Source organism: Serinus canaria, chromosome 8 (genome assembly GCF_022539315.1).
Source record: "Serinus canaria isolate serCan28SL12 chromosome 8, serCan2020, whole genome shotgun sequence".
In the NCBI taxonomy this organism is placed as follows: domain Eukaryota; kingdom Metazoa; phylum Chordata; class Aves; order Passeriformes; family Fringillidae; genus Serinus; species Serinus canaria.
In genome coordinates, this window is record NC_066322.1 from 20,390,546 (window position 1) to 20,417,505 (window position 26,960).

Consider the following 26,960-nt stretch of genomic DNA (forward strand, 5'->3'; position numbering starts at 1 on the left):
TGATATGGGCCTGGAACTTCCTACATGTTTATGTGATAGAGTTCAGTAGGAAAGGTTTCACTGGTTCAGGGTCTTGTTCTCTGGAAAATATAACATCCAGTATCACAGGCTATACATGTCTTTCACAAATACTTGTTTAAACCACTGTAACTTCATCATGTCTAACAAAGCTATTTTTAACAAGAATTGGGACCCCTATTTTTAATGTAATTCCAAGCTTTTGTCTTTCAAGGTTTACTATAAACACTCTTGAAGCAAATTATTTTACTTCCTGCATTCAGAACGTATCTCAAGTCTATGCCTCTTTACATAAACATTTGATACATCTGATTAACATCAGAATTCCCAGCTTTTTAAATGGCACTCACTTTGCTGTAATACTCAGCCTTGCACAGCATTTTTGGCATGGCAGTTTTCCATTTCATTAATGACTGTTGCCAGCTAATTGACTCTATTATTATTGTAGAACCCTTTTGCCAAAGGTAACTATTCTTCTTCAGCATCCCAAATGTTCAAAGTGCCATCTGTAATTTATAGTTAATAAGCAGTAAGACAACAGATGACAAATGTCTTCCTGGTAATTTTTTTCCTGTTAGTTTTTTTCATTGGAAATCTAACTTCCCAGTTCAACTCCATTTTCTCATTTATAGTACCAGTGAGGTTTAACCTAATGCTAGGGAACAATTGCCAGATGTAGACATCAAAGCAGCACTGATTCACAAACTTAGAAATCCAGACTCCCAGCAGGTTGCCCCAAATCAGCAAGAAGCAGAGATCAGATGCTTCCAAAAGGAGTCTGTGGTCTCAGTTAACAGTGAGGTTACTCTGGGTCTACATGGGTCTACATAAAAATAAGATAACCCTTCATTTGAAAACAAAATCTAAATAACCACGGTGAAGAACAGGAATGCCAAAAATGAGCTCTGTGAGCTCCTTGCCTTTGTTCAGCTGGCTGAAAGCTGAACACAGATATTGTAATCACATTAAAGAAAAGGGCTGTGAATGAACAACACAGTAAGGGTTGTGGGAGGAAATGTGTTACCCTACTTATTCTTTAATTAGCTGAACACATGTGAAAAATATACAGCGGGGAATGAGCCTCACTGCATTTTCCATCTGCACGCTGGGAGGTGAGAGAAATGAAAATGGCTGCATAAAGCCTGTTCTTAAAGGTTTTGCATTACATTAGTGCTCACCTCAAGCTTTTCATTGCAGAATACGCAAAAGGTTTATTAATGTCACTGATAAAATCAATCTCATCAATTTAATGGCAAATATTCACTTAAATTATTATACTGCTCAAACCTATAAAGGAAGACTATCTTGGAAATAAGTAAAGTGCATTTATATAGCCCTATAAAGACATCTAGCACTTCTGAAAATATTGAGTAATACAGATAAGCCTATTTTAATGAAGCGAAACATTTCACCCTGATGGCACATGGATATATCCATACTATACAAAGCTTTACTAATGTTCATTAAATTGTCAAAAATATTTTTGCCAAAAAGAATCTGTTACAATCACTTACCCTTGAGACCATGGTATCTTCTGCCTTTATATCTTTTCTGTTTACTTTTTCTCTTGGCATCATAAAACGTCTCTTCCTGAAATGACACATGCAAACAAATAAATGGACATGTAGTAATTATATTCACTACACTAGATGTTCTTAATAGACAGTCTTCCTTTACCTTTAGCACTGGAAATGCACCCTTTATTGGTATTGAATGAATTATCTCCACATGTAGACCTGAATCCAGTGTGTATGTGTTGTCTTGTTTCTGCAGACTGTTATTGTAACCCTTTTGGTTCAGTCCATGATCGCTGTAATGACAGAGGATTTTGTGAGTGTAAGGAGGGAACATCAGGGCCTAAATGTGATAAATGTCTGCCGGGATATATCTGGCACAGCTTGGGCTGTCAACGTAAGTAACTCTGAGAGTCGCCCCTCTCCTGCAGCTCCGCTGCCTCTCGTCCGTGTGCTGTCATGTGCCAATTCTTGGGAGCAGAGAAGGAGCGAAAGCTCTGGGCTGTACCAGTGCCATAATGCCTGAACCTTGGGAGACACCCAGCTGAGGGCACTGACTGTGCCATCCAGTTAATTCAGTGCACTTTTGGTGTCCTCTCTCTCTCCCGCTAACACCCGGAGGAGCTCCCGCTGGCATAGGTAAATACACCTGTCTTGGCAACTGTGATGTAAGTTTTCCATACTAAAACATCAGCATATTGCTTCCAAATTCAGAATTCCTACTAAAAGAAAGAAGGTGATTTCTCTGCATGTTCACTTTTTTCTGTTCTAAACTTCAGCTTCTTGACTCAGTTAATTATGCTTTCATACCTTTAAACTATCTCTGGACAGTTACTGCAAAAACACTGGCTTGGTACCTGTAATAATGAGCGAAAACTAGATTAAAGCTAATGGTTGGGAAAAAATGGAAGTATACTTAACATCTCTTAAAAATAAGAGCTGAAATTTCCCTTAAATGATGCCAGAACACATGTTGTTTCAATGCCTAGTTATATATTTTGCTTCTCTTCTGGTTAACAGGTCTTGTAAACAACTGAGTAGAAATATCACTTCTATATACTGTATATACAGGATTAGACTTTTACTGCAAATTTTGTTTGTAGTAAATCCTTAAGACTTAATCTTTTAACAGTTTTGATCATCTACTTCCAGAAACTCTGGAGGGTCCTCTCACATTTTTCTGTCACCTTCTCTCACTGCCTCTCTGCATTCTTAACCACACACAGACTAAAGACAGATTTCTACAAGAGCTTGCTTTTGATTCTAAAGACTGAGAAACACAAGAAAATGAAATTACTGACACTAATTAGACAAATATTATAAACCGGTCAACATTCATACAGGTGCTCTAAATACTCAAAACCGAATGCAAATCTTATATAACAGATATTTTTGTTTTTTAAGGCAATAATGCTAGAGATTACCACTGCCTCTCCAAGTGATGAGTACCTCTGAAGCAGAAAAGCTGGACTTGTGACAAATTCTCAACAAATTCTATCCGGAAAGAAAACCAATAAATAATTTCAGGAAATACTGTGATGGTTAACCAAACAGCATTAAAGATAGCATATGAAAAGAAAAGAAGCTTGCATGGGCAACACAGTTCAGTGCAACCTGAGAAAACTGGTCTTCCTCAGCTTCTACCAGCAAGCTCCTGTTTGTATTTGGCAGGGCATTTAAACCATATTTTTCACACGTGATTGTTGACTGTGTTCTCATTTTCCAGCTGCTTCTACTTGAGTTATGATTCACAAAATTATTGGGCAGTTAGAATTGCAGCAGAAAGCAGGTGAAGTAATGTTTCAAGTTTCAGAGTTCTCTAGTACTAAATCTTCACCTAATCAGATCCTAGTTACCTCCCAAACAACACACTCAGAAATAAGAGGTCTCCCTCTGCTTTGCACCCCGTGGCAGAAGAAGGTTGTTACCACCCTGTACCTTATCCTAGATACTGGCAAAATAACCATTGGGATTTACAAAGCATTGGAAATATTGCAGTGACCCAAACTACGAAGGAAAAAAGCAAAAACAGCAATCAGTATGTTTCTCTGCATAGAATTTGAATAGAGAAAACCTACCACTATGTCCACCCAGTGGGTTTAAAAAAGATATTAAGTAGCTGAGGTACTGAAAAAGTCTGGAGGACTGTTGAGCAAATTTTACAGTAATATATATACACTAGTTTGTCAAAGCAATTACTTACTAATTTCAGTACTTCCTATCTTTTTGAGTTTGGACATTATAAGATAAATAATGTTCTTTTAATGAGGAGTTTTTTGAGCCCAGCATATAATTAGCTTGATTTTAGCTGAATCAAGAGTATCTGTAAAAGATTTGGACAGTTGTTGGAAATGCAAGCTAGTGCCTTTAAATTTGCTGACAAAACTAATTGAGTTTCCCTCACTATGTTGTAATTTTCTGAACAAATCTCAGTCTGATTGTGTAACTGTCAGATATTCTCCAAGTTTGAACAAATTATCTGATCAATTTCAGAAGAAAAGCAACTAGATGCGGTTGTCAGTTTTATGGAACAGACATCAAATTGTCGTGTTTTACCAACCACACACTGATTTAAATCTCATTTCAAGTCTTATCATGGAGAAACAGAATTCCAATTAATTTAATTTTGTACAGTGTCAGTTTTAGCTTTCTTATTTTCCCATTGAATTCTAAACAAATGACCAGGCAAACAAGCAGACCCCAATATATGAGAAAAATAAGAACTCATTCTGTTGCCTTGGCAAAGCTCAAAAAGATTATTTGTCTGGACACGTAGCATGTGGTTTTGATCTGCTTTTCCCTAAGCCTGTGCTGCACAGGAACATAGATATGCAAAGATGGATACACACACTCACCCAACAGACCAATATGTGCTTGTTTACTTTTTGTTATACATAGGCTACTGGCATTATTATGAAATTCTATTCTTATGGAGTTTTGTTGCTAAAAACCATTGACCTAGTGCAAACAGAAGCTTGACTATATATAAAGAGTTTAAATCTATACTATAGCTAGTTTAATTACATGTATGATTCTATAAGTAAATGGAGTGTCATAATTTTATATTAGTAATATGTATATATTAATATATAGTATATATTATATACTATATATATAGTATTATATTATATAGTATATATATATATATATTATATATATATATTATTCCCTATTAGGGGAAAAACAACACAAAAGCCGAGTTGTGTTTTCTAAGGCCTGCAATACATCATTTGATAAATTACAGTTTGGAGTCTACTTTGTGCCACACAAAGTAGAAGTCACAGAAGCTATTATCCTCAGAACTATTTACTTAGGTACCTCACTCTTAGTGATTTAATCTAAACCCTTTGAGGATCCAGGCAGAGCGCCCCTCGCTTGGTGTCTCTGCGCACACCGAGGTCAGATGCAATTTTAGACTTTGTCTCCCAGATAAAAAGCACTGCTAGCAGCTGTTATCTTCTTGCATTCAGGGTTTGTGCTGCAGAGACGTAGCGGTCAGCGGGGTCTGGTTGGTACAGGAAGGTTTGCTGCCCTCAGAAGAAGAGGCACAATAGATGTGGCTGTGCCTGGCGCAGCTTCCGAGCCCTCCCCAGCACCCCTGCGGGCGTGGGCGTGCGGGGAACGTGCTGGGCTCAGCGGGGCCTCCCTGCCTCATACCCACAATGGATTTTCTCACCAGGATCAAAGCACAGGAATGAATTCAGAACAGAACAGTTTGGTCCTGAAACCCTTTTAGAACTCTTGGAACATGAGAAATTACATAGCATAGCATATATTTGATTCTTCTATTTTATAGAAACTGAACGATTTTCTTTAAAGATGAACATTAAAGCAGAACTTAAAGCTCCAAGCCTGGCAAGAAATTTAACCTGCAACTACTGTTGATTTGGGCCATTTTTTAACTGAACATAGTGTTTTTTGAAAATAGGAACCTGTATCAAATGCAAAATCACTTAAACACCACCAAAATATTAAGTAGGAGCATTCACTTGATCGTCTACGTGTATTGCTCACAGTCCTGCGTCTTCTGTATTTCTTGACCATGATATTTCAGGTGACTAAAGTCCACTGCATACATACAGCAGCATTTTAAAATAACAGCTTTTCATTTTACTCACAGAAGCATTGATTCCAAAACCAGCTGCATATTTATCCAATCAGGCAAAGAAAAGATCTTTTGCCAATATTAGTTTGGCAGCACAGCTCGAATTTTCATTAGGCATGTTCCTCATGGGGGAAAAGGTGAGGGAATGTTCAATGACTAATAATATTCTCTATCTCCCTTCATACAAAAACCAAGTAAACACATTGAACCCACATCACTACAAAGGCCTAGAGTGAGTGAGAGTTACCAGTGGTAGCTGGCACCCCATAGCAAATCAGTGTTTTATCTTTGTTCAATGCTGCTAATATTAAACAATTAGCAAATGAGTTTTCAGCCAGATGCCTTATATCCAGGTCTGAACAATCTATCTCATTTTACCCTTTCTCATTCATTTGAACAGAAGCAAGCAAAGGATTGCACTCTTATCTTCAATGCTCAAATTGGACTCAGTGCTTGTATCTGTCTTCCAGACTAAACTTATTGTATTACTCTGCAGCCTGTCAGATAATTCATATTCTGTCACAGCATGAATTTAACTTATTATATGATTATTTAAATATGAGCTTTTTAGGGGTGGATTTTTTCATGTGTTACAATTGTTAGAAGCTGGGGCATTTGATCAAAATCATCATGCAGATTGAGCTGCCAAAGAAAATCAAACTTGAAATTGTAAACTTGGAACTTAATACTAACATTTGCTTTTGGAGCACTGGATTTACTGTTCAGCAAGAAAAGAAAAGACATGTGCCATCTAATTCTTATAATTATTTTTTTAAATTACACCCTGCACTTCTTTCTAGACAGATAAAATACATATAAATGCAATGGTCCCCCCAGTGAAGTTCAGTGATCTTTTACACGTTTGTCCACAGATCCAATACCTACACATTGAACTTCTACCTAGGAGAGAAGACAAAAAAAAAAAAAAAAAGAAACAAACGCAGCATCAAGGTGCCCTGCTTTCCAGTTCACCATTGCAACTGCCTGTGTGGGAGCCATAGAAGATGCACTTATCTATTTTTACATCTTTTTACCAATAGCAGTTTTAATGCTGTCAGCTGCTCAGGATACACTAGGACTCCCTCTGCACAGGTGCTGTACATACTTGCAGTTCTGCTGTGGTTTGGTGCCAAGGCTAGTACTAGTAAGCACACTGATACACTTGAAGCTGAAGGGAAGTGAAATATAAAAAGAATTTATTGAAAAGGATAAAGTTCTGCTGGAGCTGAGCATTGTTGTCCTCAGGGAACAGTATCTGTCCCTGGTCTTTATACCAAAATACTTCTTTGAAAATACCTATTTTATATGGTTGTTATGCACACTAAAGAAATTGTGGGTGTGTACAGGGGTTTGGACACAAGAGGAACAGACTCTCCTTCAATTGGCTTCAAATTTAAATCCAGAATAGTTCTCTTTACATTAATCCAGAATCCAACTACTGCAACTCACAGCAAAGTATGGTGTACAGATGTAAGACAAGCAAGGCAAGAATGCAAACAAAATTACAGCCTTGTCAGACCTGATCCTCATCTGATGCAAAACACTAGTTCTGCTTGCCTCAGGGGAAGCGTGCTGGTGGCTTACAGGTGTAATGCCATCCTGATATCCTTTTAAAACCAGGGTCTTTTAAACCTGAGAAACAACAATGCAGATGTGCTTATTAATTCATTCCTTCCAAAACATACAAACCACAGAATACTCATAGAGATACTAGGATACATAGAAAGTTGTTCACCAAAGTGTGAATGTCATGGAATGCTATTATTTTTTAATGAGATGCTAGATTTGAAGGAGAAAAGGAAGGTTGATCTCTCTCTGGGGAGAATATATTTTAGTCAGAGTAAACATGTCAGAACACAAACACTGTATATGAACAGAAATGATTAAGTGAGGCACCTCTCCTCTAGGAAGAGCACAGAGGAGATGAAAATATAAGATGCTCTGAGAGAGTTATACACATCTGCATAATTCCTGTAGCATGTCTAGGTTGGAGACCATGCCTTAATTTTCTTCTTTGAGCACTGCTGCTTACAAAGTGTGTGGGATATTGTGGAAATGGAAGAACCTGCAGAAGCAGTAGACTAGAGGGGTGCTGGGGAGAGCTCAAGGACTCCATCTCGGTGTCTCTGTGCTGGAAGGCCTCTGAACAGGATGGGGTTGTGAATTGGGTAATACCTGTGTGTGGAGAAGCCAAAGAAAATAACAGGCAAATCAAATCAAGCAGCAAGTGAGGCTCAAAAGAGGGGACTAGTTTGCACAGTTACCATGTTATTGAGAGGCACCAGGCTCCTGACAGACTGCAGCTCCTCAGGAGATTTACTCTGATAACCTGGTGATCAGGAATTGCTTTCTCCAAAGCAGAAAGAAATGGTTCAGTAGCAACATTTATACACCTGACCTTTAACAGAACAATTTTTCCCCAGCAAGGTGAGGAATTGGATTGGAGCAAAGAGGTTGTTCTCCTCTTGATCTTGCCCAAGTGTCAGCTTCAAAGCTGCTATTTCATGGCTGTCCAAACTGCTCTAATTGCAAGTGCTGCAATCCCTCTTCTCCCAATTCCCCACTATTTAGTCCCACACCCCTAGCAATCTCTCAGGCAGTTGTTTGACCTTTCACTGAATGATTTCAGATCTAACTCAGCAGGACATTAACCAAAAAAGAATAGTTTTTTTGCTATGTTAGTTCTGTGATATGAATCATCCACTGGTTGAACAAGCAGGAGCACCCCAGGAGAGCATAACCCACTCAGCTGGGGAGGGATGGAAGCCTGGCAGCCAGTCAGGCTGGGCTGGGCTGCCATGCAACATGGCACATCACTCCCCATCACTAGACCATTCTATACTCTAGGAACTTGCCAGTATTTTTATCTGACAAAGCCACAGAATTTCAGAAGGACGAGCAGGTGGGTAATTAGGGAAACATCTTAAAAATTCTGTACTCTCCTAAAATAGTTTTAAAAATCCACTAATCTATAGAAAAACTAACAACTCTCTAATATTCTCTTGTACTGAAGCAGAATCATAGCTTTTCAGAGAACAAAGCTTGGATTCTGCATGCAGAGCCAAATTAGACAGTGATGATGGATGTGAGCAGAGGGCATTTCCAAAACAGCCCAATTCAAAGAGAACGAATACAATTTGTAGCATCTTGTGTATTTTTAGTGCAATATAGGGGGGGGGTTCTGAACAACTAAATATCAGAAAATTCATGAAAACTTAAGCAAGTAACATTATTTGTTTTCTTCAGTCAGATGATTTTAAAATGCTTAATATTTGATAGCACAATGATAAATATTTTAATAGAGTATATTGCAGTCAGTTAGGAATAGATCAAAAAGATACAAAGTAAGCTCCACTAGATAAACTTTTATTAGGTACATGAAATAGAACATAAAGCTTGATAGCAATTACTACTTAATCTATTCACATTTGGAAGCGTATTGAAGGGGAAACTTATAACTCAGTTGTTATGAATTATTAAGTGTTCATTTGAACAGTGATGAGCAGGACTTCTTTTCCTCTGAAAAATCTGTCATGCTTTCCTTTCAAGCCTGCTTAGTGGCCATAGATTCTGTGCAATTTGCCTGCTCACTGCCTTTTTACGAGGACAGAATAAAGAGATCAATAGCAGCACAGACACACCCAGATGGGGCATTTTTATGAAGGTGCCTTAAAAGGACCATTTAGAAGTAAGTAAAGTAATCTCCATCCTACTTAACTGCAGATAAAAATTACTGACCCAAGGCAAATAAAGATAGCCAAGGTTTCCTGTCTTGGCACTGATGCAATTGATGCTATTGCTGAAACCAGCACGTGCTGATTATCAAGGCATAGTAGTTGTATTTTTACCTTCCTTTACACATGTGCAGACACAACAGTATGGAAACCAAAGTTTTCTTTGCAAGGAGCTAATGGGTTTTAACTGGCAAAGTGCTGACAGCCTCCACTAACAGAAGTTAAGCTCCCCCAGTGGTATTAAAATAAAAAAAATCCCTTTTAACATTAGGGGCACACCTAATGTTAAGGTGGTTTTTTGCTCTGAATTTAAACATGCTAAATGGAAGTAATCCCAAAGTAATCAGGTTTTCTAGTGTCAGATTTGTACTTCTATAGAGCTGAGTATTGTAATATCTAACATCAAAGGAATTCAAGACCTTTTTTATATACTACTACTATTTGACATACTTGTTCAAAATATTTTTGATGTCTTGATTAACTGACAGTGTTTGTCATGAGTAATCTGTACAGGTGGGGATAAAAAATTCAGACAGAAAGTTTTAAGGAAATTTAGTCAAACTAAGGGAGTTATTACTTAGTGACAATAAATTGAGTGCTTCAGCAAAGAATTTCTGAATCTTATCAAGACTTTTCAAGATCTGAGCTCTTAACTAAAACACTTACCAGAAGTGCCTTTTTGCATTTCCCAGTTCCCATTTCATCCTATTTCCTGACCATTTTACCTGGCTCATTTTAGAGCTAGTCTTCAAAACCTTTCACTCCTGCGAGTCATGTGTTTATCTTCATGCTTGCAGGCAATGGAACACCTCACAATAGAAACTAAAGCTGTTCTGAGCTGGACCAGTGCCCTCTGTGTGACACCTGCAGGCTGTATGAGCTTCAGGCAGCAGAGGCACCCAGCTGCTGCAAGGTGCAGCTTACAGATTTTCTCAGCCAAAGAACTCATCAGTATCTTCATATTTAATTGGTCTCAGTGAGTCTTTCAGCCACTAATTTGCCTAATAACTTCTTGAGACATTCATACTTCTGTTATCCAAATGTTCTGGGCACAGGTTCACAACAACAACAACAACAACAATAATAATAATAATAGTAATAGTCTTTGTTTAACTGGTTAGTTGTTCCTTCCTGGTTCTTGAGAGGAAGAATAAATGAATAATCATTTCCAATTCACCTTCTCCATAACATCTGTGATTTTAAAGACATATATTTTATTTTTCTTCAATCCATCTTCCCTTTCTTACACTGAAGAAACACAATTTATTTAATCTATCTTTTTATATGGCCTGCTTATAGCTGTGACAGCTTTTCATTCTCCCTTTTATGGTACTACTACACGTATATATCTTTTCAATAGCAGGACTTCATGCAGTGTTCAAGAGATGGGCACATCATGAAGCTATATAGTGACATTGTGGTGTTTCCACTTCACTCTTTTTCCTGTCTTGAAAAATTCAATAATCTATTTGCCTTTCTGACTGATGAAGAGCACTAAGTCAAAATTTTCAATAAAACACCCTCAATTACTCTTAGGGTGCCTTTTCTAAATGGTAAAGCCAAGTATCTGTAGGAATACCTTACTCTTGGAGCACTTAATTTCTGTCACCCACACCTTAGAAATTCTTCTGAAGGTCTTTATAGCCACAATAACTTCGTAGTCTAAGCAAATTTATTACATCATGCTTCACTCACTTTTCCAGCAGAATTCTATATGTGTAAGTCCTCATAAGACTGATTAGTAGTTCCTGACATCTATTCTTATTATTCAAGCTATAATTATTCCATAAAGAGAAAAATAAATTAAAAGGACAAAACACATCTTTGCTGAGGCATCTTGGAAAATGCTTTTTGTAGAGTAAGGTACATTGTCAGCATGATCTTTTGCATCCATATACTTACCTGATTCCTTAAAAAAAATCTTTTACTAGGTTTGTACATTATTATTTATCTCTTTCATACCCATCATGTTCACTCATCTAACTGCTAATCCTGTTCTTTATCACATTTTCTATTGAGAAAATTAGAAACTTGCCTGCTGCAGAAGTTCTAATTGCCAGTCTCTAGTTCCTCTCCATCTCCTTGAAAATCTTCATAAAAATCACTCCTGCCACAGGTCCTTTTTTGTAGTTAATCAAGCCCATCCTGACAATTAGAAAAATTAAATTAGAAAAACCACAAGTAGCAGTGAAAATGTTGTTTCTGCATTTTTTTAAAAGTTCTCAGCATTAATATTTGCTTCTGGTGGTCTGATGCAACAGACTTCCATTTTTAAATAATGGTTTGTATAAATGTTCAGAGACACACCTCCAGAACACGCCCCCATCACCATAGGCAGGAGCCTGGTAACCTCCCAAAGCTCTTCCATAGTTAATACATTTTTCCCTTCCTTACCTTAAAAAGCATTAATTTGCCCTACAGCCTTTCTAGAAGGCCTGGCTTCTCCTATGCTCCGATAAAATATCAATGGCTAATTTTTATGACTTTACTAAATTTCTCAATCATTTCTGGCCTACCTTGGTACTTTACCTGTTCTCAGTAGAAGAGAGAGCTCAGTTGTACTATTTTCTTTTTTCCTCCATTTCATCATAACTGCACTGTTTTTCTTTACCCTTGGTAAATTTATTTCCTTATAAAGTTTTTTTTACCTGCCGCTAACAATGTAATTTTTATAAAAATCCTTTCAAATAGGTCTGGGGGTTTTGTGATACTCACTTTACTCTGCATCTCAAATACAACCAACTCACCAAATCACCTGCTAGCATTCTGCCCCTTTAGCTTTTCCTTGCATTTCTCTCTAATAACTGTCTGCATGATCATCTTCTCCCAGATCCATACACCTGAGACATGGACCAGCCCTTCCAGCTATTTCAAATTCCTCTTCAGAGTAAGCATGCAAGGAAAGGTTTTGACAAGGAACATGGATATGATAAAATCAGGAACAAAAGCTTGATCTCATAAATGTCAGTCCAGCTCTTTGTCAGATCTTTCACTACCAGCTTTTATAGCACAAATTCACTGCGAAAGTGAATAGAGCTTTACAGGATTTACAGTATAAATTTAGAGGGGACTCATAGCCCATACAAAAAGACCATGATATTCAGTAAAATATTAACAGCATTGCTCTTTCAATTTCTCCCAACCCTGCACAATTTTGAGACTTTTTTTTTTTTTTTTATTATTATTATTATTATGACCTGTTCTTCTCTAATGCTGGACTACACTCAATGGTAAAATCATTTAAAAAGACTTCTGGTAGAAGCCAAGCTTCTTATAATTACCTTGGCTTCTCAAGAGAATAATTAAATTGTTAATAAAATTGTTACCTGTAATCATCAGGTGAGAAGAGAAGTGACAGAGCTGGAAGTTTAAAGATGTTACAGAGGAGAGGGAAGAGTTTGATCATAATTCAGTTGTTGGCAATTAATTTCTATAGAAGACTCCTTGTATCTGAAATCAACTTGAAGTAATTATATTAAAGGGACTGTATTCAGTAACATCACTGATGTCAATAGGCAGCTGAGGATGATTCAAGTTTTATACCTAAAATTATGTTGCATTTTCATAACTACATCTTGGACAGGTACTTCTCGATATACTTTTTTCTTCTTAACAATGACTTGTCTGTTCAGACGGACATGGAAAGCCATGTAGTAACAACTGTACTGATGCCACTGGCTTAATCTAGAGCCAGTATTTTGATTTGCTCTTGTCTGTAGATCAGTTTACCCACTTTATTCCCTTTCTAGAGACTGAGCAGAATAGTTTTCCAAATCTTTCACACTTAGATATTTATCTGTATTTTCCAGATTTACAGATCTCTCTGTGGATAACCCAAAACGTTGTTCCAGCTCATGGAACCAGTATCCAACACTAGCCCCTATTCTTACTCTCTTTCCTGCCTAAATCTGAAACCTTTTCCAATAGACCCAAGGATCTATTCTTGCCTTTCAAAACCTCTAGGTTATAAGGAGTTCAGCCATAATCTCTTTGGAGGAAGAATTCTCTCTTTAATAGGTGTTTACGTGAGCCTTAAGAAGCAGCACCAAGCAGCTACAGAGCAGGGGCACAGAGGAGGTAAACTAAAGAGCTGCCAGTTTTGTTCTCCACATGCACTACCCAGTCCCTAAATATGCTGACAAGCACAGGAGGAACAAACTCCAGTGTCCTCAGTACAGCAACAGCAGTCCATTGGAGACAGTTCAGTAGGCTGTTCTGTTCATGAGATGCTGCACCACTGAGCTCTGAATGGTACACATACTTTAAATGGGAATTGAACTTGCTTTTTAAGCCAAAGGATCCTTGAAATAGGACTCTTACCTTGAAGAATTTAGAATTTCATTTCCAAGGAGTGCAAATCGTTTCATCACATGTAGCTGTTCCTTTAAAGAGCTGAAGCTGCATTTTGATCATGAGTCAATAAGCAGTGACTAGCATCTAAGGCAGACAAGTTACTCTCACAAAATTCAAAACCCTAACTTACTTCCTACTGATTTCAGGAACAGGAGAATCTCAAGATGAGATTTAAACTGGGGCTTGCTAGTGCAAGGAAATTCATCTTGAGGGCAAGCATAGCATCCTTAAATCAGCTCCATTATGTTGACATTATGCAGCAAAGCATAGCTCTCTGCAAGGAGGCTTCCACTCTCAGAAAGAGCCTCCTATTCCACATATCTTAGAGACAGACTACAACAGCATACTGCACCACAAACATATCAAAAATTGACCTGGATGCTTTGAAATTCTTCCAATTTCATTTGCACACGTGCCCTTTGATACACAACTGGGGAGAAATATGAAAGGTGGCACGTACAATGCTATCTTCTGCAAAGGTATGAAAATCTGGGTCGAGATTTACACCGCCTGTCAAAGTAAAGCCATATCTTGCAATAATTTTTCTGCAATGACCTGGGAGCTTTGCTAGTTCATGCTAAACCATTACTGATTTAAAACAAAGTGCAAAGACACTTAGGGAAGTGTACTCCAGTTATATCTTTTATTCAGTGGCAACATGACAACTTAGCGATGATGCTGCAGCCCACGCTGCTCTGCACCATTAGAAGGACCCTGAGTGTTTTGCAAATACAAAACATTGAGCCAGCTAAGATGTGTTGAGCACCTCCCTCACCTACTCCTACCCGCCCTGGCTTTAGCCCAAACCCCTCTCCAGAGCTGTTCCAGTTCCAACTACTTCCCTTTAGCACTCCTCCTGCTGTTTTAGCTAAACAGCTACTCATTCTGTAGCTTCTGGCAGTCTTCAGAAAACCAGCATCCCACTCGGATCTGCCATGTTACCACTTCAGAAATGCTGTCTCACAGCAGAAAACCTTTGCCTTTCACATTCCTGTCATACCCTCACTACACTCTGGGGCTGTGTTTGAAACCTGAGCAGGCACTGTGCTGGCTGGCCCTGCTTGCCTTTGGGTTCCATGGAGCAGGAGGAGGCTCCATTGCTGTTTGCCCCCAGTGTTTGTCCCTCACAAGGCTCCAGACCTACAAAAATTCATCCTACCTGGAATGACAGCCTTTCCTTGCCCTCCACTAGCACATGCAGCCAGCAGCACAGGCATGTTGCAAATACCCTCTTGCCATTGGAGTCAATGCCAAGGAATACAGAGTTCTCGGGGAGCTGGGATCTGATCAGTCAGATTTCCTCTGCCATCACTGCCAAGGCTGCTGGAAGAGAAGGACAAACGTGATAGGAGCCGTGGGATCTCATATGTAATGTAAGGGTTCTCTGGGGCAGATGACAGGACAGGACCCAATGAGATAAACTTGCCAGGAAATACAGATTAATCATCATCCCGGTTCTCTTGTGCAGAAATTTGTCTCCTTTTGCACTGAGAGCTTGAAAAGAAATATAGTCAAACATGGTGTTTTAAAAGCGCATTCTAAAAGTACATTTTCATAAACATTGAGTGGGTTTTGTGTGACCCTTCCTTTTTCAAACCAGAAGTTTGTGACATTGCTCTACACACAGCCTCTCAGGAGCAGGAGAAAATGACCGAGGTCTTGGTTTCTCAGTCTTAAGTGCAGACTTTTGAAGTAACACAACTACTTCTTTCCATCATTAGATTTAAAGCTATTGATACAATAGATCTTCAGAAATATCTAGCACACTATCTAAAGTAATTTCTTAGATCACACTTAATGGAGATATCCTTGCTATTTTTCAACTTTGGAATGACTTGACAAATTAAAAATTGGAAAAAAGAATTTTTAACAAACAAGGAAAGTACTTTGAAGTGAAATGGCGTTTGGCAGTTATCTATTCCTCAAGGATCCCAAGTTATTTCAGTCCTTATTAATAATTAAATTTTAACACCTTTGTGCATCACAATTGATAAACAGAAATATAAGTACATTAATCAGCATGCCAAAAGTATTGCTAGAACCATATAAAGCTCACAGGGAAACAGCCCTTACTCATGAGAATAAAACTCTGGTCCTTTTAATATCCTGAATCATCTTAACACTTTGTCATAGTAAGCAATATCAACATCCATGGTTAGAGACACTATCTTTAGTTGGAATGCTGATAGAAAGAACTTTTCAGACATTATCCCAAACAAACCATGCTATGTACTCTCTAAGACAGGTCTGTGTTTATTCAGATCTTTTATACATTATAGCAAAACCTTAAAGTTGATTAAAAAATATCAGTATAATTCTGTTACTATTGAAACAACTTATTAGTGATAGCCCGCAAATCAATATTGTGAAAAATCTGCAGGTTGCCTGTATGCCTGCTTCAGCTCTACTGGTTGGTGTATAATAATGAACATCTTTCAGACATTTTTGTTGAACTGTATGATAAGTCAGTTTTTAAATGTTTTCAAGTAAAAAAAACCACTGGCTAGGATTGTGACATTGGTTACACCTGGCAATATACTGCAGAAAAACTGATGTGCCTGAAGAAGATTGTGTTGGAAAGAGAGGCTCTGTTATCTGGGGTTTCCCATCTAGTGGTTGCTCTGTCATGAAGATAAATGCACAGTGATAACCCCAAGCAAGTCTGTGTGCAGCAGTAGATATTGTTGATGAAAACTAGCATGAAGCAACTAATGGCTTTAATTATTTGTACATTAATTTATTCGTTCTTATTTTTGCAGAGTGCTACATGCCAGCTGTTTGAATCATCTTATTGGTATTCTGATGAAAAGAGTGGAAAAGTAAAGCATTGCACCAATTAAAATCCCTCTCACAAGAGAGCATGTTATCATCTGGTATATCTCAGACAGGAATTAGGATATAAAAATCTGCCTGTTGAATTCATTTTTTAATTTTAATGTAATACAAAAATAGACAATAACAGGTAATGTTTTTATAGGTCACATGAATCAGAGTGGATAAAAGATTTGCATATTTTTACTGCCTACCTCATGTATGAATATGAAGCAGCTGAAGTTCTGATAGATGAGATTAGAAAGAGATACGAAACACAACATTGGTATTTGAGAGTATTTAATCATCTTATGCAATCACATATGACAATTGGACAAGATTGCATAGTCCTTTTTTAAACTACATAGTTTAGAAACCTTTTCAAAGCTGACTGTCAGCAAACTCCCCTGGAAACAATAATCAGCTCTGCTGTTGTATTTATCTAATCAGCAGGGCAATGTAATAAATAGAGCAGGAATTCACAGGACCTGCATCATTCCCTCCTTTTGTTTGCACAGGCAACTCATTGGACTTGCCTTGGCATCAAGCTCCCCATTGTTCACTAGCACTAAGAAGTTTTAGTCTGAATAGCTTTGACACCTATAGGGAAGTGTTTTTATCCCCATTCTAAAGCTGGCTCAGCAAAAGCACTCTGCAGCATTTCATCCACACTCAAAACAATAAATCAATGTAGATTGATTCAGAAAGATCTCCTGATTCACAGCATTGTTACTTGAACAAAAAACCCCATCCCTCACTTCATACACATTGTAGGAATTATGCAAATGTTTTACCTTTTCCTTTGCATTTTAACTAATGTTCACATAAATTTAGAATGTTCCTCTCCTGAGGGATTCTACACCATTAACTTTGCACACTGGTGCTGTGGTCTCCGGTAGGAGAACGTTGCTTTGATACCTTAAACCTTTCTTTTGGCAAATTCCTTCGGCACACAGAAGGAATATATAATCACATGTAGATACAAACTTGGCTTTACCTTTCCTTGTGGTCACTCTAAAAGAGCTGCTAAGTCACACTTCCATTTAGTTACATACCCATCCCACTTCAATAGCCTTGATAATTACTACAGTGCAATTAAGATTGTTGGTGTTTCCATTACAAATGCTGGGTTATGTAGTTTAGAAGTTGATCATAACATATATTTCCAGTAGTTTTTTTCCTCATTGTTCCAAAGCTCCCCTGCAACTGACTTTTAGCCAAAGTAGTGAGAAGAAAGTTTGCAACTTTCAAATTATTTTTGATCGCAAATAACTTTAGGATAGCAGTAATTATTAATAGAAGCCACCAACAACACATTGTCACTCTCTTTTACCCCTTCCCTAAAAAAAAAAAAAATTAGGAAAATACTTACTAAAATTATTCTAATCCCCTAAATCATTGGGGAAGTACTTTCTGCTGTGTTTATCTTGCCTGATTTTGCTGCCAAATAAAGTAACAAGTGTTTGGGATTATTAAAGGATTTTCAAAGCCTTCAGTGTAGCGTTCACTGGGAAGAACAGCCAAAAGAGAAACTATCTTCTCCGTAAACAAAGACAAATTCTTTGCATTCTTTTGTTCCCATACCATTATTCCAAATCGAACACCTTAGCAGCCAAGGATGCAGGAACATTCAGCCTTTTATATAATTCATAATCACGTATTTGAATTGCTGACCTTCACAAGATCCTGCTTTGGTTTGTTTTCCAGACTTTGTCCTGTGGTTTTGTGCCCTGTAAAAGCAATACTTGTTGCAGGTCTGTCTCATTATTCTTGGGAAAATCAAGTCACAAGAAAATCCTATTGTTGCACATGAAGCAAGAAAATGCTGCTGTGCAGGCAAGGTCACCCTGCCAGCCCTTTGGATAGGACTGAAGTGGCCACAGATGTCTCGGGAGCAGTGGCAGCTGGGCGTTCCCAAAGTGCCATGGAGACAGGAGCAGGACAGGAGGAGTGAGGGACAGCAGGACAGGAGTCTCCCAGCACACAGTCCCCCAGGCCAGGGGAGCAGAGCAGCTCCAGTGGTGGCCATGGGGTCAGGCACAGCCTGCAGAGCTCAGCTGGAGCAGGGAAGCAGTGCCTCAGATGGGAAGCTGCAGCAGGGAGAGGCTGGCAGCAGAGCAGGGCCCAGGAGCTCCTGGCAGCACTGCTCCCTGGTCAAAGCCCCCAGAGCTCCTGGACACACCTGCCAACTCCATGTACATGTCTGAAGAGCCTTCTGGAAAGCTAATGGCAGTAGCTGCTCGTATTTTAGGGAACCAAATCCCATCCCCCAATTCATAGGGCCTTTTGATGACTTCATCTTTTGCATCTGAGCACTTTTTGTGCTTAACGAGTTTTACTGATAGTGGTTACATGTAAACCCTGACCTTGCTGTTGGCAATAGGGGGGGGCAGGGAAAAAATACATCACCAACAACTCTGTAGTAACTGCTTCTTTTCCTAGTTAAGGGAAGACAAGACAGGTCATGTAAGAATGTTCATTTTTCTCCAAGCAGAGAGGAATAATGGCACTGCAGCTTACAGCTTTGTAAGTGAAATATGAATGATAGGGGCATGCAGTCCCTTCTGAGCAACTAAAGCTGATATGTAGTTTATTGCTCTCCTGAGATTACCCTAAAGTATGATCAGGGTCATGCCAATTCAGTGGTGCTCCTTTATAAGCAAAGCAATAAAAACAATAGGGAAATTTTTCTTCCCCCCACTTTGGGAATCATCCTCTTTTATACAAGTATGAAATTGGAACCATCAAATCAGAAAACCGAAAGGTTAAATCATTCATTTCCTGAAACCAAGGAAGATTGAAAGGTATTAGTTCAACTGTAATTCTTAGATAACTAAATCTGGATTTGTTTTCATCCATTTTAATACACAATCACGTGTAGTTTCTACCAAAGCTACTATGGCTATCATGTATGAGTATCAATTCCAAAATTCAGTTTTGCCTTGTGTCCTTTTGACAGGATAGATGTATTTCTTCTCATTATTCTTTATTAATTAAACCCAAGGATTTTAGATTAAGAGATGAAAAATGAGAAAGCACAGACACAACCTGTGAAAAACAGTAACTTTTGACCTCTACTATCTTCATATCATGGTTAAAATCCCCCACATACTGTGTACAGGATTTTGCACTTTCAGTGGTGAGAGATAATCAACTAAGCTTACCCATGTGGATGCTGGGATAAATTACTGCCTATTTCCAGGAGAGAGGAATCACCATCCATTCTCTGGCTGTGTGCTGGGCAGAACTCTGAGTAATAGCTACATCTTCTTGTAGAAGCTCTGAAGACTTTGCCTGCAATTTGATTAGAACTGGCTTGGCTTTGAACTGCCTGTTGTGCAGAAAAAACAGAAATTATATGTAGGCAAACAATCTAAAAATTTTACTGGAAATTTTCAGCGAACACAGTATCTCCATTACTCCTCTGTTCATTTACTCTCTGATAACTTAATAAAAGTGGTTTGATAAAAAATCAAGTGTCATTTCAATTGTGCTTCTAACAGGCATTTCTAAGACAAGTCAAGATGGAGATGTCTGCCTTTACAAACTACTCTCACTTGGTCAATGTTTATTTCCTTGTATTGCTGGCAGTATAATTAATCACAACATTGTTTCAACTTTGCACCAGAGATCTTTGTATTAATGTTTGTCATTTCGTGACCATAATTTTGACACAGTAAGATATGCTTTAGGCTTGTACTTGTTGGCAGTGATTTATTTTGTCTTAACTTAAGAATATGCTTTGGTAGATAAGTGCAAACCAGTTTTATTTTCATGCTGTCAAAGCATCTGCCTTGTCTTGATAGTATCCTAAGATAGTTTTACTACTACAGCAAATGTTGAATTAGTGTCACTTCCAAACAAAGAAATTATTATGAATATCTCATTTGCAAGAACAGTAGCTGTTTTTCATATCAGGTATGTTTGTGGATTCAAAGCACTGAAGAAGTCTGATCAACACTGACACATACTCACAGTAGTAAAACATTTTAAAGCCATTTGGCAGTAATGGAAATGGTAACAATAAATGAAAATCTAAACATTAGAATAAAATAAATAAAATGAGTACTTCTAATTGGAAGACAGGCAGGGGAAGAAATCTCAGTGACAAAGCCTTCAACTGAGTTATTACCCACTGGTTATTCAAATGAGTAAGATACTTAAGCTATAAAAACTTGAAGTATTGTCATCTGCTGTGCAACACGAACTGTAACAGCAGTAGCTGTAACCTTTCAGGAGAAACCTGACTACTGTTTTCCCCATGCCCTCATATCCTCTTACCTGACATCTGTGCTGTATGGGTGAGATCTCATGAGTCAGTGGAATTCCATGCAGAGATCTTCAACACACAGCAAGTATATATTGTATTTTTTTCCCAAACACTGAAGGTATTTTTTGCTGACCATGGCAATTTGAAATATTTTGATTGCAGTCACTTATGTTCAACTGGAACATGCAACTGGGTACAACAGGAAATAATTTCACACCTTTGCATTCGAATGAGACTTAGTCTTTTGCATTCCCCAATTCCATTTCTGCCTATCTGACAAATTGGGGGGGAAATGTTGCTAATTCTGCCACAACTGCAGAGGTCTTCCAGCTATGTATGTATGTTCAGATGCTCACATTCTTACTAGGCATACACACAAGCTTCATTCAATGCCATTTCTTTTCTATTTTGAGATTGTTTTTACCATTTATTCATTAAATGATCACAGATTTAGAGAATAATGCATGTTATTTACAGGTTCCTCACAGTATTCACAGGAACTAATTCTGCATTTGACAAGAAATCGCTTGTGCTTGGCCTGGATTCACTGTACTTATTTATGCAGCGAGACGAAACCTCCCAATTTTTTCATGGCATTTCAATGTGCTGCTCAGTGTCTATATATAGACAGCCACTGCATATGTTGGAGCTACCTATTAACATCATTACTGAAAACATAGGTTGCACTATGCTGCGTTTTTACTCACTTATGCACAGACAGAATATTCTGTTAGCATGTGTGCTGAAATCTTCCTCATTCATGAGTTCAAGTAATATTCTTTACTAAATAGGAAGTACCAAGGCAACAAATGCATCAAAGAAAAAAACAGCCAAGAATAATTTTTTCAGCCATGAGACCTGCATGTTCTCAAAATTATGAACAATGGATGGAATTCAAGGTCAAAAATTCAGTGGTGCCAGTAACAAAAACCACTAAAAAACAGTATGGAAAATTCACTGCAGCAGAAGTCAGGGCAAAGCTTGCATCAGTGCTTTAGAAAAGACAAATATGTTGTGTAATATATTCAGAGCTGTCAACCCAGCAACCTGCCCAGGGACTATGACACTCATGATCTGGGAGACAAAAAGGAGGAAAGTGAAGGGATGGTTTTAAAAAGAGAGAGGGAGAGAAGCCTGTAACAAATGATGTGACAAAAGGTGCACACTGAAGGAAAAGAGTGATAGGAGTGAACGTAGGAAACATTGTTTGAAGTTAAAGTCTTAAGAATTCAAGAAAGGAAGCAAGGATCTCTCATAACAATTTTTCTTTCTGTGACTTTTTCATTAATGATCTTTATGTTGTTCCCACAAAGAAAATTTCATCATAAATCCAGATTTTGATGCCGAAAGAGAATACCATCTATCCCAGCTCAAAAAATGTGTCAATATTGGCCTGCCCCACCTGAACAAGATGCTACTGTAGGCAAGCTGTACAAAAACTAAGGAAGCACAAAGAAAGGTAGAAATTTTATTTTCTTCCCTCTTGGATAGCCATTGGGAAAGACAGGAGTGTAGAAGAAACTGTATTTAAGCTCTGTAGCATCCTGTTGTTCTGTCTGGGCAGCAGGCAGACCTAAGGCCCTGGGCATGTGCTCTGCAGCTGCCCAGACACAGCAACAGGAGGTGCTTAAGCCAAGAGCACAAGGCTGTGCCTGAGGTGCCCCTCCAGACTGAAGAGAGCAACGCCTGCATTTCTTCTTCCCTGTCCCTGCTGCTGCCTCACAACTAAAATCAGCCAGAGCTAACCCTTTTCTTTCAAGAAGCTGCAAAGATATTAAAGTTGAATTTTGGAGAGACTCAGGAATTTTCATGTATTATTCAGATTTGAACATTTAAGAGGAAAGTAGCAATTTGTCAAACAGCTGTGTTACTCACAATATTTCATTTAATACCCAATATAAATTCTATGAAACACCAGCACATCTATTACAGGCTACGACTATCCCTTGAGCCGGCTCAAAAATGGGTATTTTTCCCTTGTTTTCCTTTTTCATTCCATTCCCAAATTCATTAACATTGCAATTAAAGATCAAGACTAGTTTGTAACATATGGCAAGGCATGTTGTGCCTTCTTTTCTGTCTTCTTTGTGAAGTGTTTTAAGGATCCTATAACTGGACCATAGTTAGATTGCAAATTGATGAATTATGAAAATAACTTTAAAACAATTTCCTTTAGTTTACTTTAAATATTTCACTTCATGCAGTAGCACAGATCTGGAGACTGTCCTTAGAAACATCCCTCACAAAGGGCTGCAAAGCTCTCCAAAACAAATGAGATTCCTGTTTTGGTTTTTAAGTGACCAGTTTGGTGTCCTGGCTTCTAATTAAGGAAGATCTGCCAGAAAACTCAGAGCTAGTTCAGCCACACAGGTCTTAACAGTCTTCAATGTGATGACTTCAGAATTAGGTCTTTCCCTTGTGTCACTTCTCCATGTTTCCTTCCTTGGTCAGAACTTGGTATCTGATTGCATTCAGATAATTATTAGTCAACATTAAAGTTTTGAAAGTAATCCTGCCCCTACTTTCAGAAAGGTGAAAATGGTACTGGAGTTGGTTGGAATAAAATTAAAACAAAATCAGCAAAAAATAATGGGATTTCATAACATTTCAGATTTTTTTCATACAACTTCCAGCTCACAATTTCTATCTACATGATACATATATGTGCATACATCTGTGTGCAAAAGAAAAAGATAGAAGCACAAAATGAGGAAAGCTGTTGCAATACAAGATCAACAACTCCAGAATTTTCAGGTATTTTGCTAAGAACAATAAAACCTACCTGCATTCCTGCGGGCAAACATTTAAAGCATTCATATAAGAATAAGGATGAAGCTTTTGATCCATCCCTTCTTTAAGCACGTTTGAAAAACTTTCTAATGAGAAAGAAATTATCTGATTTAGAAATCAGCATCTATAATATTGGATCCAGAATATTGTAGTCAGGAAGAACATCCAGCATGGAGCAAAACACCTCTGGAGCCCCTGAACTCCAGCCACCTGTAACTACAGACCAGATCTGGGCAAAGGACCTCTTCAAATAACAGGCTGTAGTCTGCAAAATAAACTTTAAAATAGGAAAGATATTTGTTTTATTATACATTCCAAAAAATACAGTTTACTTACTTGAGAAAATTTGGATAAATTATTCCAGGCAAAATGTGAAGTGAAACATCTCCTCTGCTGGTTAAGAAGTGGTACTTAATGAACTGTTGACTCCCACTGAGTATGTCAAGGCAAACAAAGGTCTGTATTGATGGGACAGCTATCTCCCACCTTTCACTGCCTGAACTGTAGGAAGCATCCCAGCAATGAGCAGTCTGGAACATGCAGATCCAGTAGCTGTACCATCAGATAAAGTACTTTGATTTTGCATATTGAGATGACTAAATATATATAATCTAAATAATAAAGTCAACTTCAAAGATACATAGCCTCAGTTATAAGAGATGTAATGCAAATATTGACTGTATTAAAATACAGTTAATATTTTCTCCTGTTACCATGGTATTTTTTGGGTTGTTAATTTCATCACATTTATTTGGTGGGGACTTAGTGTTTCTTACACATTTTTTCTAATGTATGAGTAGAACATTAAAATTCAGACATAGAATCATCAACAAAATGTGTTGTACCTTACTATTCAGTTTTTTTCCATTGCAACTCAAACTGGACAAAAATATTAAATCATAGCTCTTAGTAAAAACCCTAGACTGCTAAAGGAATCACTAAAAAAATAATTATTTACTGGTCCCTCTTAAATGCATCTACAAGTTTCCAACATATTGCATTATTTAGCCCACTTGGATGCAGAACATCTGAAAGCAGCTATTGGAGAGACCTTCTAGGGTGAGAAAATTATTTTTCTGAAAGCAAGCCAGGACAGATAAGATTACCAGTCAGGTTAGTGGTGCACAAAATAGTACAGATTTATGTAGAAGCACTTAAGAACCTGGACTATTTCACTTGTAGTTCTCATGATATTTGGACTGCTTTTAAAAGTAATTAAATTAATATTTGCAAAACTGTACTTCTTTGTAGCAATAAACAGTAATGTTTAAGATAAAATTAACAATACTTTCTCTATTCTGAATTATTTAGAGTATTTTCAGGCTAAGGTATACATAAATATCACATGAGGTTGAATTTGCTTCTTACCCAAATAATCTTCTCCCTAATTCTCCAAGTTAAAATTTTTACTGTTACCTTCTACCTAGATCGTAGGTGCAAGTTCCTTACTAAAATTGTCTCTCTGTGGAAGGCAGAGCTGTAACCAACACATATCATACTAGTGCTATCATCTGAAATAAAACACAGATTGACACATTTAATTGGTACGTTGCTCATACCTCTGCATTTTCACCCATGATATATTTGAATTTATATGAAGCAATACAAAGTAAAGCTGTCAGTTTTTCAAATACTGTAATATTATGCAGGTCTAAAAGTTTTGCCTGTATTATTGTCTCTTAACTCTCTTGTCAAATCTGATTTCCGAAGTTATTATCAGGCTACAATATCTAAGATATCTAAGATAGCTTTAAGATGCCATGTACCAAAGTAGCAAATCTAATTAGGATGACATATTTGATCTATAATGGAAATAACATTATCTTTTATTTCCAGATGTCTGTACCATATAATCCCCATCCAACAGCATGCTGAATTTCCTGCCTGTGCTTGCCTTATCTTTTTTGCACAATTTTTTCAGATCATTAATACATGCAGTTCTTGATTATAAAACCTTGCGCTCTCATGCAGATCTTTTTACTTCAGCAAAGCCATATTGCATTTTTAACCACTGTTCGTGGTTTCCAAAAGCTCTAGATACATTTCTCCTTTCAAATAACACACCCCACCTACAGTTCCAGTTCAGTCATAAAGATGCAGACATTAGCACAAGGCACGTACTAAAATTCTTATTATTTCATTATTAAATAGTCCTTCATATAAAATGAATCAATACTTTAGTCAGTGGTGTTAAGTGAATTCGATGGTTTTCCAAGAGTACAGCCTTAAGGGGGGAAAAACCCACGAGTATTTGAAGAAGCAGAGCCCCTTATGGTATGTCCCAGAAGAGGAGGGAGGTGGAGCCTCGGTTCTGGTGCATTTCTGCTGAAGACCAACTCACGCTTGCTCTCTGTTCTCTCCCCCCTTCCCCTGCTGTCTTGCAGCGAACGTGTGTGACAATGAGCTCCTGCACTGCCAGAACGGCGGGACCTGCATCAACAACGTGCGGTGCCAGTGCCCGCCGGCCTACACGGGTATCCTGTGCGAGAAGCTGCGCTGCGAGCGGGAGCCGGGCGGCTGCGGCGGCCGCAGCTCGGCCCCGGGGCGGGCGGGAGCGGGAGCGGGGCCCGGCCCGCGGCTCCTCCTGCTGCTGCTGCTGCTGCCCGCGCTGCTCGCGGCCCGGGCCCGCGGCTGCTGAGGCGGCCTCAGGCCTCAGCCCGGACTGTGCACGGCCCTGGGCCGCGGGGAACGGGACAGAGCCCCGGCGTTCGCCACTGGAATCCCTAAAGGGGAAAAAAAAAAACCAGTAAAAATAACCACATCCAAACTAGGAAGGCCGAACTGAACTAAGCCATATCACTCAGTCACGGACAGGGCTGCGAGTGGAGACTGCTCACCTCTGACTCGAGACACGCCGGCAGCCGCCTGTTCTGTCAGATCCATCGGCTGCGGGACTGACATGGCTTTGACAGCCCCCGGAATGGAAGAGAACCACAACAGCATTCGCTACTCCTCTCTGGTGCGCTCCTGTACCTCCGCCCGGCGTGCGGACTGACCAAACCAAGGCATTCTTTGCTGTCAGTGCATTGTGGGTATAAGGAAATCTGTAAAAGCTGCCATATTGGCCTGCTTCAGTCCCCAAATCCTTTCCGACCTGTGCTTTAGTGAACGTTGCTCTGTAACCCTTGTTGGTTGAAAGATTTCTTTGTCTGATGTTAGTGATGCACATGTGTAACAGCCCCCTCAATAAAACTCAAGCCAGTCATATCCTTGTATACCTTAGCAGCACTGCATCAGTAAGATGCTGTGTTCACCTACTGTACAAGAGTGGCTATAGGACAACAAGTGTATTTATCCTTTTGTATTCAAATGAAGTTATTTTTCTTGAAATAATGTACAATGTAGATTTTTTGTATTATTGCCTA

General features: G+C 38.5%; 1 protein-coding gene across 1 annotated transcript in view; it reads left to right on the plus strand.

The window, feature by feature from the left end:
* The window catches only part of NTNG1 (netrin G1), a 140,695-nt gene extending 114,105 nt beyond the window's left edge, over nt 1-26,590 (plus strand). Inside the window, exons 5-6 of the mRNA XM_050977773.1 lie at nt 25,980-26,139; nt 26,410-26,590. Coding sequence (XP_050833730.1) covers nt 25,980-26,139; nt 26,410-26,590 — 341 coding nt within the window. The remainder of the gene's footprint in view (nt 1-25,979; nt 26,140-26,409) is intronic.
* Nucleotides 26,591-26,960: the final 370 nt, after the last annotated feature.